Here is a 19,350-nt window from a genome sequence, read left to right as displayed (position 1 = left end):
ATATACAGAGTGAAAAAAAGAGAGAAAATGAGGGAGTGTATGCGTGTGCGTGTAGCGCGTATTGTGAATTTGTGACTTGTCACACAAGAGCATGTTGTATTTATATTTTATTGACCTCGGATCACGATTACATCCGAATTTTCCTAAAGTCCAGTTTTTGGATACATAGTCCTCGAGGCAGATTTTCGTACGTACCCTTTATGACGAAATGCTATCATGAACGCATGATTTTTCAAGAGCTGAACATATATGAAATAAGATGTTTACATGCATGAATTTCTTACATGTATTTGTCCGCTGAGAAAGGAGCTCGAGAAAAGAATTCTCATATGGAACGGTTACTGCGCACAAACTGCGTGAAGTTTATAACGTTTTCGAGTACAGTAAGTTTGAACCTAAGTCGGATGTTAAATCGAGTTTAATGTCGTCATATGCTCTATTTTGATTTATGATTGGACGAGATCATGATACTTTCGGGTTGATGGATCATGTACCCAGATTGAGTTCAAATCCATTGCACTCGAAACGCTATTATTTTCGAGACGATATTAATGTTTGACGATTTATTCCTCCTAAGTGTTAAGAGTCATGTGTACGAGTTTACGTGCGCTTGCCTGTTATTGCTACGCAATAATTTCATTCGGTTGTAAAACGCACGCAAATGGACAATGAGATGCATCCACTTGGACTTCGAAGAAAGTTACGATGCTCAATCGAGAGTTTTATCTCATGAGAACGACTTTCAGTAATAACTTGTTAACTTATTTACTGAGAATAATCTGAATGACAGAAACTCTCGAATGTGCACACAGCCAAACGTGTCTGCCAAAAACAGATCCGATTGTATTTACGATTGTATCCGCTTTCTATTGATCTTTTTTTTTTATAGTTCTTTTTTAATGTAGCATCGATTTGCATTTAATACCTGTGTTTTCACGCGTGTAATTTATATATCCAATTGGATAATATATCCGATTTAAATATCCTGCAAAAACACAGTGAATACCTCGCACAAATTTATGTTACTTTTTATTTCGGCAGTCGCTGTATGTTGAATTGAAGTTCTCTTTCGCGAAGTACCATTGGTCTTGTTGAAAAGAAAAAAAAACAAGGATATAAAAATTAGATGAGGAAGGTGAGAAAGTTACTAATATCCGGATAAATGCGAATGCGTGAATGCGTTTCAGGGCAAAAAAGAAAGAGAAAAGAAAAATATTCCGAATCCCGTGATGTAAATCGACACGATGGGTTTCACGTCGGGGTAAATCGGAAATGCATTTTCGGATAAACTTAAGTCATCGATGTTACTCGTACAAAGTGTCTGAAAAATTGTAAATTTTTCTACTTAAAGAAGGGAAATACAAACGACGGATTAGAGTAGGAATTACTTAGACGATAAGCGTGACAGTCTCGTTGGCGGATTGGCGACTTTGCTCTCTTCGCGGTGCTCGAAAAAAATCTATTCTCGTGAATCATCTCTGATTCTCCAGAATTCAACGTCGTCCCCGCGAGGTACGTTATGCACGCGAGACTCGAAGATTAAATCGATTGCACCAACTTCGGTTAGCCCCAACTTCGGTTAGCCCCAGCTCTGGTTACCGTCATATTTTTTTGAATACTCTTTAATTTTAATCAAACATTTAACCTTTCAAAAGGTAAAAATAAAAAATACAGACATATATGAAACAGAATCTTAATGAACAGTGTAACAAAAGATAAGTGTTTTACTGCTAAATGCAATCAAGCTATGCACTACTTTGTTAATAAAGTGCTCATTGGAAGAATAAATAAAATCTTACCATTAGTATAAAAATTTTAATTGGTATTGCCATCTTTGCTTCTCGAGCTACTTTGTGGGTAGACTGAACAGATAATCTGAAAAGGATGGCGAATAGTTAATTGGAATTACCCAACTGATTGTTGATGCAATCAGCTGAGTCATACAAGTGTAACGATTACGTCACAGTTGATTGTGTGACGATTAATTTTTTCCTTTATCTGCGTTATAATTGAAATATTTAATGTTGATTTGAAATGTTTAATTGGTAATTAAAGTAAGATGACCAAAGATGATACAAAGAGAAAATATTATATATTATATGACATTTAAGGAGGTCTCACGTTTGATGAAATATAAGACAAGTGTATATAATATACATGTAATACAAATGTTAATAATATCAATAATATCTAGAAAAAATTTCATTGACTCTTACCGTATCATTATGAAGATATTTAATTCTAAATTTATAGAATTTTACAAGTTGAAAGTATAATCTTATTCTATAAGTTATTCTCTTTTAAATTACGACACTTGTAAGACAGTAATTTAAAAATCATTATAATTATAAAGTAAACACTTTGTTCCCATAAAGTTTCATTTAAACTGATCGTACAGTTTACAAGAAATGTATATTCTTTAATGAAAAAAGTTAGAATATATGTCAAATAGACGATGCGTATATCATCAAATGAGCATCTTACAACTTTTATTTTGAAAATATTTAGTAACATATAAAATTAACAACAATTATTTATAATGACATAAGATATTGTTAGTAATCTTTTTATTCCATTATTTTAATTGTTTTACGTATTATTATGAATAAATTATCTAATTATCTTGACTAGGAAGTAGTGCGAGAATCTCCTTAAAATGTTTTCTCATCATACATACGTATTAATCATACGTATAAATTTTTCCTTTTTTACCTCTTTCTATAGCATAATAGACATGATTCATAAAGAAACAAAAAATTTACCAGAGTTAACTGACAAGATTGTGGGTGCAATCGATTTTGAATGTATACATTTTATTGTGTCACGATAAACGCGATGAGCCATTACGATACGATAGATATTAGTAATTAAAGTGAAAACAAAATGTGAGTGCATTGCGCGCATGCGAGCGTAGAAAATTGTTACATCCGTATCAGCGTGATCCTCTTTTCATGTGTATTTTACTGCGAGAGAGCATTATGAGCAATAACGCGGTAAACCTATATACATATACACCAATTATTGTATGATAAGTTTAAACATTGCTGCAATATCAATCTCATGTCTTCATGTAGCAGAATGTAACAGAAGAAGTGATACATCTTATTAAAAAAATGAAATAAAGAACAATCATTATTATTGACTGTCTAAGTGACAGCTAATAACATGATATTAATGACTGATATTAATGATTTAATACAGTATCGATATAATATTAATTATATTAATTAATAGATATATTATTGTGGAAGTATATATTGAAATAATTATAATGTAACTAAAGAAATCTAAACATCGTTTTCTGGACGTCCCTTTTTGTGGATAAATTATATATATTTGTAAAATATTGACATAATATCTGACACATTCAGCTGTTGTCTGACTATTATAGTCAAATGTCTGGAAGATTCTTTTTTGAATTATTTATATATTACTCTTTGCATCATCAATAGAACTCCTACGTTGTTTGGATAAATTTTGATATTGCGGCAGTCCTTATTTTATGTAGATCTTAGAATCCGTAAGAGAAATCCTCACCGCGATGTTTACATGATACGTAGCATAAATATTTCCAATAAAATTAAAACGACATCGCATGGAAGAGTGCGCGTGAAAAGGTGTTCACGTTTACGTAGCGTTAGAGAGTAGGTGTATTACGTCCAGTACATTTTTTCTATGAGCGTTTTATACCGATGATAAACTTGTTTTCTCATGATAAACGATCACTTGGAAATTTCGCTGATGATGATAATTATCATGATCGCTGCCGTAGGTCGTAGATTTATAAAAAAAAAAAAAGACATAGGGTTTGAACTAATGCGAGCTCAACGGGAATAATCGATAATAGAAAAGTCTCAATAACATCGTAAGAATATCTAAAAGGCTGAATAATTGAAGAATTAAAACACCTTTTAGACGTATCTTCGGATGTTTTTCGGACTTTCAAAAGAAAACGATGGTTTTGAGCGAAGCGTTCGCGTTATATGGTATATATATTCGCGTAGACTGTTTTATTCGGATCACATTTGGACCATGTATTTACAAATTATTATGGTAAAGGCATCGTGGCCTTTTTCCACTGGATATAGAGACTGATATTGTTTTTTAAATAAAGCCCATGTGCTATCGGGAATTTTACGTCCGACCGTTTGCAAAATCTCGAAATAAATTTTTTTTTTTTCTAAATCCGATAGCTCTATAACGTATGCTTCATCGATCGCACAACTGTACATAATAATATTTTGATTGATCGAGCAAAGTAGCACGAGAATTAAAATTGTTTATACAGATGAGGAAGACGTACTCTCTAAATATCAGATGTCGTAAATTTCCATTAATTTGCAAATAAACATTTCTTTTAAATCTTTAGTGTGATCATCAGTAATTAATTTCTGCACGATTGATAACGTGATTGTGCGTGTCGGGAATTTACTCAAGAAATACCTCGGACGTATCGTTCCCGCGTTCTTTATTTGCAAATGTTTGCGATGTTTAAATTATACGGAGACCTAAGAAAGAGCGAGATCAGCGGTACATGCATATTGTACTTAAATGAAAATTATGCTTTTAATTAATCGTGGATTTCGCGATATCTTTTTGGAGACAGTGTGCTCGTTCGTGGTCCCCCAGTCAAATTTTCGGTAAATCTGTGATATAGGGACAGATTCCCTCTTTCTCTATCTCTCTCTCTTTCATGTGTTTTGATACAAAAGATCGACTGTGTCGTCTCATGGCGACCACGAGAGTACTGTGTCCACCAAAGGAGGATAATTATTCATGATTATTGATATACTTGTTTACAGAACAGAGTCGTCTCACGTGATGCGCACACCAAAAATATTTTCTTGTCCGGCATTCTTACGTTCGAATTTTCTTCACATCATATATCACTGCGCGTCAACGTGCGTTCTCATTCGTATTGTACCTAAAGCGAAAACGATCAATACACTGTTGTCATTGTTTATATACCAAAGCTTATTATCATTAAGTAACTTAACGATTACTTTGTGTTATTATTATATTAATTGTCGTAAGCCTATGCAGATAAATATATTATGTATCATATTAATGTTGCACTTTCATTAGCGCCCTATATAGGAATTTTCTTTGTTTGATTAGGATATTTTAATTTGTTCTTTAAATAATAAAGCGCACGCGAAAATGCGTAAATGTATGTATAAAAATAGATTGGATAGATGCATTTATACTACGAATTCAATTCATACAATTTATTCTAAAACCAATTATTCTTCTCTCGTAATACAAAAGTTTCTTTTAAATACAGATAATATAATATATTCCTTTTTCCCTTTTATACATTAAAGAAACCAAATATCATGTGCAAAGATGATGTAAAAAAAGGAAAGAATGCAAAAGAAAGTATGATATATCTCGCTGCACTTTTCCGAATATTTATACAAAATAGCTCAACAATTTCGGAACTATACACAATTAGAGCGAGAATTTCTGCCGATGTGTTATTAGTATGTTAAAAAAATAATTTAGGAAATTAAATTAGTCACGTAAACAAAGAGATGCAGTATATAGAGAATAAAATTTACACAGCACATAACTGTGTGTACAAAAAAAAGTCTGCATCCGATGTAAGCATAATTCAAGATACTTTACAATTATTAAGTGTACATCATCTCCGCCATATGCGACATCTTCTTTGGAATATGAACGAACTCTTCGAAATAACCAGCAAGTTCGCCGATTGTGACGTCGCTCGATAAGGGCGGCGATATTCGCGCCTGGACTGAACAAGTGTTCGGTGAACTCGATAATTGTTGTTGGCCAGATGAGTTACCAGTAGCATCCGATTGTCCATTGCTCGTTGTCGTTCTCTGGTCTCCGCCACCCGGACCAGGACCTCTTTTTAAGTTCGGCATCGTGTTACTGCGAGCTCGGTGGAAACCGCTTGCACTCTCGCAGTCGTCATCCTGAATACTAGTGTCGTCCTTGACCAGCCTATTGTCTTTACTGATATTCAGCGCCTTGAAGTCCTTCATGACCGAATTGTGGTCGATCATCTTGGAATTTTTATTGGGAATACTGAGCTTACACGTGTTCTTAAACAGCGTATCCACTGGATTATCACTAGAACCGCTATTTCCGGGAGCGCTTAACTTTAGAATGGCCTCCCTTAGGATGGTGCTCCTCTTGGTTTTCTCGATTGTTCTCTCGTTCTTAGACGGCTTAAAATTCGTTGTACTCTTGATTCCCCTTGGGTTGACTGGGAACGTAGTAGGCCTGTTAGGCATTGATCTTCTTCGAAATAAACAGTTGCTGCTAGAATTTTTGCCGTATACCCTGAATAGATTCATCGGCTTCGATTTGTCCGCCATTGCAATGCTGAAAGAACAAACCGTTATATTAAAAAATAATTGTGTCATGTGTGAAAATATAAAATGCGCTAAAATGTCACCTCCGTGATTTTTGCTCTTTAAACAAAAGCTTTGCTTCTTTCTTTTGAATATATTTGCGTATATAATGCACAGATTATAATGCGCAGAATATTTTAAACTACATTATAATAAAAATTAAAAAATGAAAGCTTACAGTATTACAAGCAAAACTTGGTGAAAACATACAAGTTCTATCCAATCGTGCTAACCACATAGTTGATATAACATTATTACATTCACAAGCTTTGCAAAGAATTCATTTGACTGTATCCTCCCGGCGATTTGTCTCTCTTAAATCGACTATTCGATGCTATACTAAGTTGTTATTTCCAGCATCACAGGTTTAAAAATAGAGCGTCTAAATGTTTCTCCCGATAGAATCGAGCCGACTTCACTCGACTTCATCCGTCGACGAATCGAGAATCCGATCGCGCAATCGACGATTTCTGATGGACGACGAAATGCATGCATTGTAAATACATACCGTCGTGTTACTAGCCGACCTTGACCGCGATTACGACAAATACAGCCTCGAAGCATTTCGATAACTCGATTGGCTAATAGGAGATACGGCGATTGACAAAGAAACTCGACTGCTAGGGATAGTGACGATTGATAAATCACATCTTTATTGTCACCGATATTAACTCGTCACTGTCGCAACTTATAGCTTTGCAATCAAAACATTTAGTACTTCAGAAGTAAACAACGTTGATTGAATCTCAGTAAGTACCATATTCATTGATAAGTTTCAATTTACATAGCGCTATAATGCTATTTAATACTGTAAATGCAGCGTTGAATAAAACTCGAATAATTTCTTAAATCGCAACATTAATTTTTTATTAATATTTTTAAACCCATAAACCCATAAAATTAAGCTCATTGATTTTTGCATGAGTATTCGCGAACAATAGTTAGCTTACTCCTATCTTATCTAAAATATATGTTACTTAATGTTTGTTTTTTATTCTTGCATTCTCTGAACTGGTACACACGATGTAATAAGTTGAAATGAAACAAATATACATTTTTTCACCTGTATACTAGTCTAAAGAGTGTAAGAATAAAAAACAAACATATTATTACACTAGACTACACTAGAACTTTTCTTGCTTTTGCCAAATTTCAATGTTATTTTACATTAACTCTAGAATGCTATTACTATTGATTGAATATTGCTATCAATATATAAATTTTACATATAAAAAATAGGCCATTCTTAACTAATGTAAATAAACTTTTCATACATTTCACAATTTTAAAGACAAAATATTTATAATCTAGACTTTTATATAAATACAAATAATTTAATTAACTTAAAAGGAGAGAAAAACTTCAAAAAATATCAAACTATCAAATTCAATCTTGAAATGATGGAATGTGTAGTTCAATTTTATGGTTGTTTTTTCTCACTTAATAAAATATATAACATAAAACAATAGCACAAAACTATTTAAAAATGAAATCACGCTTCATGTTGCAAAATTGAAATCCAAACTGATTTATAATGAACAGAATTTGGAAAGCTCATCTCTGCTTGTCTTAGCTTTTGATATGGAAGAATGCAACTTCTAAAAAGTGTATTTGTGTTGATCATACTTCTTGTACTCAACACCTTTTGCTCGTTTTCTTTTCAATGTCCATAAACACTGTTTATATCATTTTAATTTTAAAAGCAAAAATTTTGAAGATTTCAAACAACACAAACAAATCTAAAGATCACTCAAGGCATAGCTTACAATTAGTGCTCCATGACTTTGCTCATTTGTACATAAAATTTATATATTGACAGTATTTTAGAATTAAGTACAAAAGTGTACAATTCAATTAAAAATCAGATACATTTATAGTCAATTTTCTGAATAATTAATCCAAGTAAATATCTAAAATACATAATAATAATGTTGCTGTCACTCTAACATGCAAAGGAATTTAATTAACAAATTTTCGGGTATGATGCAATTTGTCACAAGTCATGGTGAGGCTGCAGTAACTACAAGATTGCTGTCAATCAAAAATCACAGACGCTTATCAGTATCGTAGGTATCTGAAAATCATCAATTCACGACGTCGAAAAGGGACGCTTTAAATCAATCTGCAATCTACGTCATTGTCTTAAAGCTCGACAGGGACGTTTAAAAGTTAAACACCTGCCAATGTATCGCTTCACAGGACACGAAAGCACAAGAAACGTTCTCGACTTTGGAAGAGCGCGTCCCTTCTAGGCGTTGTGCTGACGTATACGGTGTTTACGCATTTCTACGCAGTCGAGAACGATCGAAAACAACAGAGCGACGCTTACTGGGGACAACTCGTTGATCGACGGTCAATCTCGAGCCTCTGCAGACAAGCCGGCAGCACGTCGTCTTCGTCGCCCATACTCGTCGAGGATTGCTGTCAGCGATGGCGCAGCATCAGGCCGATAGACGGGTGCGTCGTGCGCGTGAGAATCCAGGAAACGAGCGCAGCAAGGCTTGGCTAGGTTAGAGCTGTGCAGTCGACGACGATGACGACACAAAGTGCAATCGCGCGACGGCGATAGCGCGTGTATGTGGATGACAGATCGCTCAGCGGCTGATGCGTGATTCCGTCTCCGTTACTTCCTCGCCTCGGCCTCCTGTACCTCCTTAATCTTCTTTCGTCTTTCAATTAGAGATGCAAACCACCTCGTAAACGGCGTCGTTGTGATAAAACAAACGCCGGGATTCCCGTGTGGCACTTGACCATGCATAGACAGATCTGCGGATCAATTGGTTTGACGTCGCGATAGCTAAGGTAAATAAACACCGCTACTGCGCGGGACTAAGAATCAGCGGCAACTATCCGCGAAAGAAAGCTCTCCAGAGGGCGCCATGTTCGAGATTCACGCGAAACTGTCGCGATTGTCGCCACGAGCGCGCCATCCGATTGTCCACGTCGCTAATTGGTCAATTCGACACGGCAGCTTCTGACTGGTTGGTTGTGTGGAAAAGATCCAAGATTGTTTTGAGTAAAGTGAGATCGATAATGTGGATCAATCAGAATCCTTCTTTTGTCAATATGTTTTGTTTGAGAAACACCTGCGAGAATCTTTGAGCTTTGGAAAATTCTCAAAAGTCATTTTCTATCTTTTCCGTTGGAATAAAAGATAATGATAAAGGTAGATAGAGTATAGGTTTCGATCGAATCATCGATTACAAGTAAGTTGATATGAGTAAGATTTATGACGTGAGATATAATCATGCGTTTGTGTTTGAAATTTAGCGAAAGAGCATAGAAAACTTCACAACGGTGATTAAGTATAATTGTCATGCGAGACTTTTATTTTAAATATCAAATAATAAGAATATTCGTATCATTCTCGATTTACATGAATTCTATGAATTTGTTTTTTTTTTTTTTCTATAAATTGTTACAACAATTGGCAGTAAATTTTCATCTGCGTCATTATACACATATTATTAACTTCAGATGATCTGATTTGATGAATGAAAATTTGATTCTATGCAATTTTATATAATCCCCTTTTTTATATTTTATTTTTAGCATGAAAAATTGCGTCAACTTTTGTGATACCTGATATTTTGCATGATAAAAAAATTAACGCGTTAATTTTTAATATTATATATTTAATTATTGTATACAAATATTATAGTGTATAAATATGTAAGTATACAAATATATAAATCAATCATGTTATTGTAATCTTTGTGAGTCAACACCTTGCGCTGACAGTTACTTTCGCAATACAAAGTGGAGAAAACGAGAGAACCGTAATCAGAATCACGGAAAAGAGAATTAATTAATTCGAATTAATTAATTCGACTATCTGTTTAACACACAAATTTTATTATAAAATTAAATTTTTTTTTTATTCTAATATTGCTAATAGAAAAAAACAATAGTAGTTTTAATTTTTTTACTCTTTTCTTTTGAGAAGATAGATTCCCATAGAAATAATCTATAAGAAACGATCTAAAGAAGAGATCTCGAAAAGAGAGAGACACTTAAGTAACCTGGCAGTTTTAGAATAACACTTGAGAAGAGCGATTCTAATCGGGAAAGTCCGCGTAATAAATCAATCTATGTATAAAATTCCATGATTCTCGTGGGCGAGCCTCGCTACATGCTGACGCATTCTCAGCCTAGCTTTATTTTAGCATACGGCTGAAATATTTACGAATTCCCGCTGCTGGAGAGCATTGAGCGAGAGAAAACGGCTGGCCACCTTTATTTATCGCTAAAAGCGAGTGTTCCATCGCGAAATTGTTTCCAGTACCTATCGTTCGTAGACACGCGATATCATTAGCGTGAATTGGAACACTTATGCCCGTATAGTCAGATCTTATACTTAAGGCTTCCTTAAATTTATCTTTAGATACTCAGCCAATGAAATAATTCGTATAGTATCTGAAGATAAATTTAAGGAAACCTTAAATATAAGGCTTGACTATGAATACGGGCATTAGATATTCGCAATGATATTTGGATACCCTCTCAGATATTGAAATGAAAAAATACTAAGACTTTTATTCTGTATTCAAATTGTGTATAATTTAATATTTAAGATGTGAAGAAAATTTACAATTCCACATTATATAAAAAATTTCAAAGCGGACGGAAAATAAATGTTTCTCTGTTCGTTAAAAATAAAAGTAACATCCGAGATTTTCATTTAACTTTTTTAGAAAATGCTGAGAAAGAAGGTTTAAATCTTACAAAAAAATATTTTGAAAGAAAAGGAAGTCTTAAGTAGCCCAAATACTTCTATGTTTAAAACTTATATGAACAAAGAGTACTGGTCTCCTCTTGTTTACTTGTTCAGGTTTCATAAAACTTGTGCTTTTCACAGTTTAGGAGTATGTGATCATAAGCTTTTTCTGAACATTTAAGAAAATATCTTTCAAACTTATAATCTAAATTCGCAAAAATCCGCGCGTTTCGATGCATCTGATTGATTACTATTATCATATATCGCATTATACATAGTCTTTTTTCTATAGCTAAACTAGTATACACTTCTAGAATTTATTATTAAAATGAAATAGATATTCATTTTAATAATAAATTCTAAAAGTATAACTTTAATGATATTTGGTGAAAGTGAAAAAGAAAGTCATAATACACTCTAATGTAGGAATAAAAAATAGATATCTCACAAAACTCCTCCTTAAAGAATAACGAATTAAAAAAATTATCAGGGCGGTGTTCGGAAATTTAGCTGTTTAATCAGTTAGAAATGTGTCTTGGCGCCGAGCCAAAATCTCGTCTACGTTAACATGCGACAAAATTTTTGAAGTTTGACTGTGACATGAGATAGATGTACGTTGCACCTACGCGTATCCGTTGCACTGGCCAGGAAGCAGTCACCAGATCGCCGGTCACCGGAACGCCACGCGTACGTTATTCTTACGGTAAATTTATATTTCCACAGTTATGTTCGGATACTCTTTATGGCTCACATACGCGCTGCATTTACTTCTTCGGATCGCGATTATTTCGTATTCCGCCGATATACTCCACTGATACACTCAATGTGATGTGATTAATGTTTGAAAGTTGTTTGTTAAATAAATATAAATTGAATTATCTTATCAAATATATCATGATATTTCATGCGCATAAATAATTTATGGCTTTAAAATTAGACGGGACGTTCGTATAAATAATTTATATATAGTATACATCCAAAACTTAAAAATATTTCAAGTAAATTCTTTTAAATTTAAATTCAAATTTAATTTCAAGTTTTAAACTTAAATTTTGTAATTCAAAATTTTTAATTGATTGAGTCTTAATTTTTTTTATATCATTCGAACATATATTTGTTTCAAGATGATTAACTAATTGGGAACTTTTTTATCAGTAGTAACAAAAAAATGATTAAAAATTTATTTTGTTTATTCTCTGCAAAATATCTAGGAAATATCTGGATATATCATTCGTTTTCAAAATATGTATTACGACTTATGATATATATAAAATTAAAAATAAATTCATTTATAAAAAGATATTTTGTTTATTAAGAAAAATATATCGAGAGAAAGAAATTAAAATTTTATTGATTATTATGAGATATAATATTAATTTTACTTAAAATATTTATGAAGAAGATTTAGTACTACAATTAAAAATAATATTATACTTTTATATATGTATAAATTAAAGAGACTATTAAATCAGGCAGAATTATTATCCGGAAGTTGCCGATGCAAAACGGACGTGACGGCACACGAGATGGCGATACGTCTACATTTTGACACATATCCGCCGCTACAAATATAGTGAGCTAATTAGAGAATCGGGAGTACGCTTACAACCGGATACAGCAGGATGTAACATCGAGTTAGGATTATCCGGATAAGCGTCGCGACTGTGGACGTGAATGACCCCGCGCTCTCTCGCTCTTTCATAATAATCATAATTTTCCCATCCAACGAACTATAATTACCCGAACGCGTACACGCGATTCCGTCTCATAGTGTTCGCCTTCCGCGACGCTCGGAATCACAACGCGCATTTGCCTGGTGTAATTGCAGCTGCGGTCACAATTTATGGACATCAATTTCCGACGTTCCCACGACAACTTATTCCCTCATGAATCATTCCCTTTTCTTTACATATCGGATCAGCGAATATCGAATCGTGCGAAAGACATAACTTTATTGCGTTTTGTCATCTGGTTAAATTTTTTCAAATCGAATAAATAACCAACTCTTAAATGAAATGATTGATCTCTTAGATATCTACTATATTTAACTGTCTATATATATATTCTAGTAAACAAGTTGACGTTATTTGTCGTCATTTTGACGTCAAAATAATGATAGATAACGTTAGTTTGTTTTGCTAATATAAATATTAGAAATGTTTAGCTAATATAAATATTTGTCGAGATAAAGTGAAATAAAGAGGTAACCATTTCTGTCGAAAAGTTTAAATATTCAATTTTTATGAGTTTTAAGAAAACTGGAAATCTTGCACGCGGATTAAGGTAAACCGGATTATTTCGATGAGAAAAGTTAAAAGAACTTTTTAATTTGAGAATTGATATTCATATTATGTCATACTTAATTTCAACAACGACATATAAGTATTAATTACATCTTTCAAAATAAACTTCTTTTTTGAACTTGTGCAAATTTCTGAAATGCAGTAATTATTTTATTTAATATTTGATTTATTATTAAAATATAATTATCGCACACTGAACTTATAATATATTTTCTAATTTTATAAAATATTACATATATACGTACATATGTTGCCCCTCACAGTGATCTTTATTTACTTGATTCTTGTTTACTCCTCTCGGAATATGACTCAGAATATCACTCCTCTCAGAATATGACATCAAATGCAAGAAGACACATAATAAAAATTTTTGCGAATTATTTTTGAATAGGAAAATATTTTTCAATAAAACAACATTTGCAATTAGTAATAAACTCATAAAATATATATATCAAAAATTATCTTCTTGTTTTTGAGAGAAATTGAATCATATTTATTTCTATGTATATAAAATGTCTCTAAATTCCCGCATACGGAGTACAAGACGTGATACTTTATGATAAAACAAACTTTTTCCTTTAATAAAATTGCGTCCGACAAATAATTTTTAGAGGAGAGTAGGTTGAAATTATACGAGTAAACGTAAAAATTATTTATTGAATGTAATTTTACTACAAGAAAAAGTAATTCATTTTAGCATAAAAAATAACTTTTTCCTTTAACAAATTTGTGTCTGACAAATAGTTTTACAAAGAGCAGATTGAAGTTAACAAATAAGCGCAAAAATTATTTATCGGACGAATTTTGTTAAGAAGAAAAGATGTTTTAGCATAAAATATCACGTCTTGTACCACGTATGTGGGAATTTAGAGACACCCTGTATATTAATAATGAAAGTTTATCATAGCTGTGAATTCATTTTCAGCTTAATTCATCTCTTTTTTGACTGCATAATTTATTTCTAGATATATGATTATTTATTAATTAATGAAACAAAAAAAATTTTTGATATATATTTTACAAATCGATTTTATTGATGATAAACATCGTTTTATTGAAATATTACATACATATTTCTGTGTTAAAACATTTTGTTAGAATTTTTATTATGTATCTCCTCACTTCTGACGTCATAATTTGAAATAGTCTGGGTTGGGTAATTAGTTAAAAGTTAAAAAAAAAAGTTAAAAAGTTAATAACTTTTAACTTAACTTAGTTAATTTTAAATGCATTAAATTTTAAGTTAACTAAATTACTTTTAAACGTTAACTTTTTTTTAAGTTAACAAATTTTTTATCTTTTTTAAATATTATAATATCTTAGAAAAATAAGATATAGTAAGACTAAGGCTGTATATTCGTAATCTGTTCATATTTTAAGACTATCTTAAGTAATTTCTTAAGATGCTAATACAGTCCTCTGATTGATTTATGCGGTTATGCCTTATGCCATAAGCCTTAATCCGGATTTACAATAAGGTGTTTTAAACCTTAAGTCATAATTGATCAATTACAATCAAATATTCTTCTTGCATTCGATTGTAATTGGTCAATTTCTTATGGCTTAAAACTTATTAAAAAGTAAAAATCTATGAATCTATTTGGCTATCGCAAATCGCGCTGATGTGCCGAAGTCATTAACGCTCATGCGCTTTAAGCACATCAGCATCCAATGCAGCCATAGTTTATTAAATTATATCATGTGAATAAAAAAATAAAAAATTTAATTTACTTAATAATCTATATTGTAGTTATTTAATCTCATTTTAAGAAAAATTAGGACATTTTGACCTAAAAAATTTTTTTCAAAATTAATTTTTTTAACTTAAGTTAATATTGCCTTAACTTACGTTAAGTTAATTTTTTATTCCTTCAGCTTTTAACTTAACTTTATTAATTTTGTAAAGCCATTAACTTTAACTTTATTCAGTTAAAAAAAAACATTAACTTACCCAACCCTGAAAATAGTAGTAGTGAGCAAAGAAACCTTAATAAAATAAACATTTGATAAAAATATCTGATAAAAAAGCTATATGAATATCTTAATAAAATATCTTAATAAAATCGTTAAAAATCGTTAAGCGTTTTTCTCAATGCAACAAGGAATACAGAAAAATGCACCTTACAACAATCACCGCGTTAAAATCGCAATGAATGGAAGCCTGTTTCCGCGTCTGACGAAAACTAAACTTGTGGAAACTCGGTACCACACTCGTCCTACCCATCTTTTCGCGTTTGTCATGCCGACGTTGCCATAACCAAAAGGTTCACGATCCACTGATGATATTTACGAGGAACACGCTGGCACGCGTATAAGAAAGCTGGCAGAAAGCGGGGGCGGCAGACGCGAGAGAAACGATGACAGAAATAATCTTAAGCAACACTGTAGCAGCCATTTGACCCAGCAGCAAGTGAAATCCGCTGCTCCACCGTGTTTCCTTACGTGCTTACTCACTATTTTCCTCGGAACTCGTTGCTGGAATCGTCACGTCGAGAAACACGCAGATCTAATGGGGCATCCAAAGCGCTCCGCATATTGAAGATGTCTCGAGGATGAATGCTGCTTTGCACCTTCAAGCGCGACGTATCGTTGAAAATATTATCATAGTCTGGAAATAATGGAAATATATAGTTAGAGAAGTTCTATTCTTACTTCGTACGACAAATATTATTTGGTATTCAGTTTGAATAATCAATCGAAGTAACATGATGTATCATGCTTGGAAGAAATGGAAGAAATGAAAGAAATGAAAGAAATCTCCTGTAAAGAAGAATGTTTATTATGGATTATGATATAGAAAGCAATAACATATGTAATAATTATTTTTCAATTTGCAAATGTTGTTTATTATTAAAATAAAGTAATATTTATAGAAGTTCCAATAATAAATTTAATATAAGTAAATTACACTGAAAGAAATACTAAATTTTAATAAATATTTGTTTGAATAGTTCTAAATAAATATTTACTAAATATAAACATATATTTATTGGATATGAAAATCATTAATTTGATTTAATTATATATATATCATTTTTATTGAGTAAATATTTATTTATTGTAAGTCAATATTTACTTAAAACTATTCAAAGAAATATATATTAAGATTAAGTAAATTTTTTTTTAGTGAGCCTTCGCGAATGTTGATGCGTAAATTATATAAATCTTATAAAGCAACAGATACAATTCGCAAACAATTGAGATATATTCACCAAACGAAATAAAACGCAAAAATTTCGATTATGGATTTGAGTACTTTTTTAAAGTTCTATCTAATATTGCTTGTACTTAATTTTTGTATTGAGAAGGATTTAAATCCGAAGTCAAAACATTTACGTTTACTTTAATTTCATTTGATAAGTATTTAATTTCATTTGATCCCAATTATTTGCAAATTGTATTTTTCTTTATCGCGTTAGAAATAATATATAATCTAAGCAACATCCATATAGACTGACATAAATCTTTCTATTATTATCTTCCCACGTTAAATAAGGAAAAATCTTACCATGCACGATGCGAAGAACTTAATTCTTCTAGTATAATTTTTCAAGTTTGACATAAGTTACTCTGAAATTCTTAAATTAAATATTATTCCGATATTACATAAATCTTCCGAGATTATTCAGATAAGTGTCGAATTATGCGCTATAATTTACTTATAATGGATATTACAAAAAGCGAAATTCTCGTCAAAATCAGTCATTTAATTTTATAATTCGTATCCTCAAGTATGATAGATAATGACGACGAAATCTTATATATAACTTTCGGAATTTAGATAGACTTACATGTCTTTCTCATGTCATACATTCAATTATAATATTGTGATTCTTATGTAAAGATTTTGAAGACTATAAGCGTCGCATAAAGCATTTTGTCACTTCAATATAATACGTCGCGAAGATTTTAGCTAAGAAACGCCGAGAGTCGTGTCTATAATATTCCGCATTCGTTGCTTTGTATGATTTCTTAATTAAGCGTGGCTTTATTCAGGAGCGAGCGCTAACAATGTCTATCTCGACGTTGCATCTAGTTAGTCAAAAATAGACGCAGGATTGTAGTATCTGTTGGAAATAGGGGGCTGTAAAAAATGCGAAATCTTCAATCTTTTTTTCCGATCCTTAGAAGAATTGTATATACATAAATATAAAAAATATAAAAATATGTTGAATATTGCAAATATAAATAATATGATCAATATAGTCCATTTTTTGTGAACGAAATAATATATAATTGTATCTAACAATAATAATTTTTAATATATTAATTAATAATATTTTATGTCCGTATAATTTATTATATGGCAATTAAATCATGATATTCATATAATACCAAAAGAAAATATAAGATAAACCAAAAGAAAATATCTAATGTCTTATTAATGCTAAAATAATGCTAAAATAAGTTTTATAATTTTTAAAAGCTCTTATAACATGATATGTGAAAGGATGATTTAGTTATCAAATGACTTCAACTGATGCACTTTATGACCGTAGCAATTTCGAAGTATTATTACCAAATTAATGTTTTTTATGAGCGATAATGCGTTTCGCAAGATAGACCGAACAAAATGTTTAACGTTCATAAATCAAGTTGTGCGACAGCATAACGACCACAAAGAGCGTACAGAGATGATTTGCGACGCATCGATTAAAAATGTCTATGTCAAAATGCGTAGCTGCTACGAATTATAATGGACGGCCTATGTGCGCCGGATATAACATTTAAAATCTGACGTCCCGTATTTAACCATCCTTAAACGCATCTGTAAATCATTTCGTATCTCTTTAATGACCGCTGCGAATATTCACGACCAGTACTATATAGGCCTTATTTTAAAAACACTATGTAGTACTTGTAAAATAAGCGATGAAATTATATTAAACTCTACTAAATAGAGCTCACAAAATTAAAGATGTCGGCATCATCTTTAATTTTTAAACTTTAATTTTTAAAAATCTCCAACTTTTATAATACAATCTACATTTTTCGTGAATTATTTAATGATTTAATGATTTAAAATGGATTGCATTGATTATTTGAATTAAATAATCTCTAATGCTTGATTCTGTAGTTTAATTTTAATCTCAGTTTAAATGTATTCTTTTTTTTTTTCTATTAGGTGTACAATTTTGCTTCCGCCGTTTTTTTTCCGAAATTCGAGGCTTTATTATAAAAAACTAGTTATACATTTATGATTCAAAGTATTGTCCATCGCTGGCCACTACTTTCTCCCATCTTTCAGGTAGTGTACGAATCCCGCGTCGAAAAAACTGGTCATCTTTTGAGGCTATCCACGAATCGATCCAATTTTTTACTTCTTCATAAGACCGGAAGTGCTGGTCAGCCAGGCCGTGTGCCATTGATCGAAACAAGTGATAGTGGGAGGGAGCAACGTCTGGAGAATACGGCGGGTGGGGTAGGACTTTCCATTTCAACGTTTCCAAGTATGTCTTGACCACTTTCGCAACATGGGGTCGAACATTGTCATGCTGCAAAATCACTTTATCGTGTCTCTCGTTGTATTGCGGCCGTTTGTCTTTCAATGCTCGGCTCAAACGCATCAATTGCGTTCGATACCGATCGCCTTGTGATTGTTTCAGTCGGTTTTAACAGTTCATAATACACTACGCCGAGCTGGTCCCACTAAATACAGAACATGACCTTGGACGTCAAAATCACCATTCTTGAAGCGTTGAAATCACTCACGACACGTTTCTTTCATTAATAGCGGCCTCACCATAAGTATTTGAGAACATTCGATGAGCCTCAGCCGCAGATTTCTTCATATTGAAGCAAAAAATTAAAATCTCCCGCAAATGACGAGAATTTGGCTCGTAAACTGACATTTTCAATCGAGAATAACTTTATGATGCAGACACAAATCGACTAATGTTTCTATGGGGTTATGTTGACAGATGCCCAAGTTTATTGTATGACGTCT

General features: G+C 32.1%; 1 protein-coding gene across 2 annotated transcripts; it reads right to left on the bottom strand.

Annotated features, from left to right (window-relative positions):
• Positions 1–5,305: 5,305 nt before the first annotated feature.
• LOC108690511 (oxidative stress-responsive serine-rich protein 1) lies at positions 5,306–9,217 on the bottom strand. Of its 2 annotated transcripts, none has more exons than XM_018197837.1 (2): positions 8,713–9,217; positions 5,306–6,354 (listed from the first exon to the last, which is right to left on the bottom strand). In XM_018197837.1, exons 1-2 carry the CDS (start codon positions 8,787–8,789, stop codon positions 5,634–5,636), a joined length of 798 nt encoding a protein of 265 aa, XP_018053326.1. In that variant the 5' UTR covers positions 8,790–9,217; the 3' UTR covers positions 5,306–5,633. The 2 variants fall into 2 exon arrangements, with proteins under 2 accessions (XP_018053326.1, XP_018053327.1); XM_018197838.1 differs by lacking the exon at positions 8,713–9,217 and adding an exon at positions 6,562–6,955.
• Positions 9,218–19,350: the final 10,133 nt, after the last annotated feature.

This window comes from Atta colombica, unplaced genomic scaffold (genome assembly GCF_001594045.1).
Source record: "Atta colombica isolate Treedump-2 unplaced genomic scaffold, Acol1.0 scaffold33, whole genome shotgun sequence".
Lineage (NCBI taxonomy): Eukaryota > Metazoa > Arthropoda > Insecta > Hymenoptera > Formicidae > Atta > Atta colombica.
This window is presented reverse-complemented; position numbering and strand designations above follow the sequence as displayed.

Coding starts and splice junctions, on each gene's coding strand:
- LOC108690511 (XM_018197837.1), bottom strand. CDS start 8,789: ATGGGCGACGAAGACGACGTGCTGCCGGCTTGTCTGCAGAGGCTCGAG. Junction 6,355..8,712: donor CGATCAACGAGTTGTCCCCA/GTAAGCGTCGCT, acceptor TTGTTCTTTCAG/CATTGCAATGGCGGACAAAT.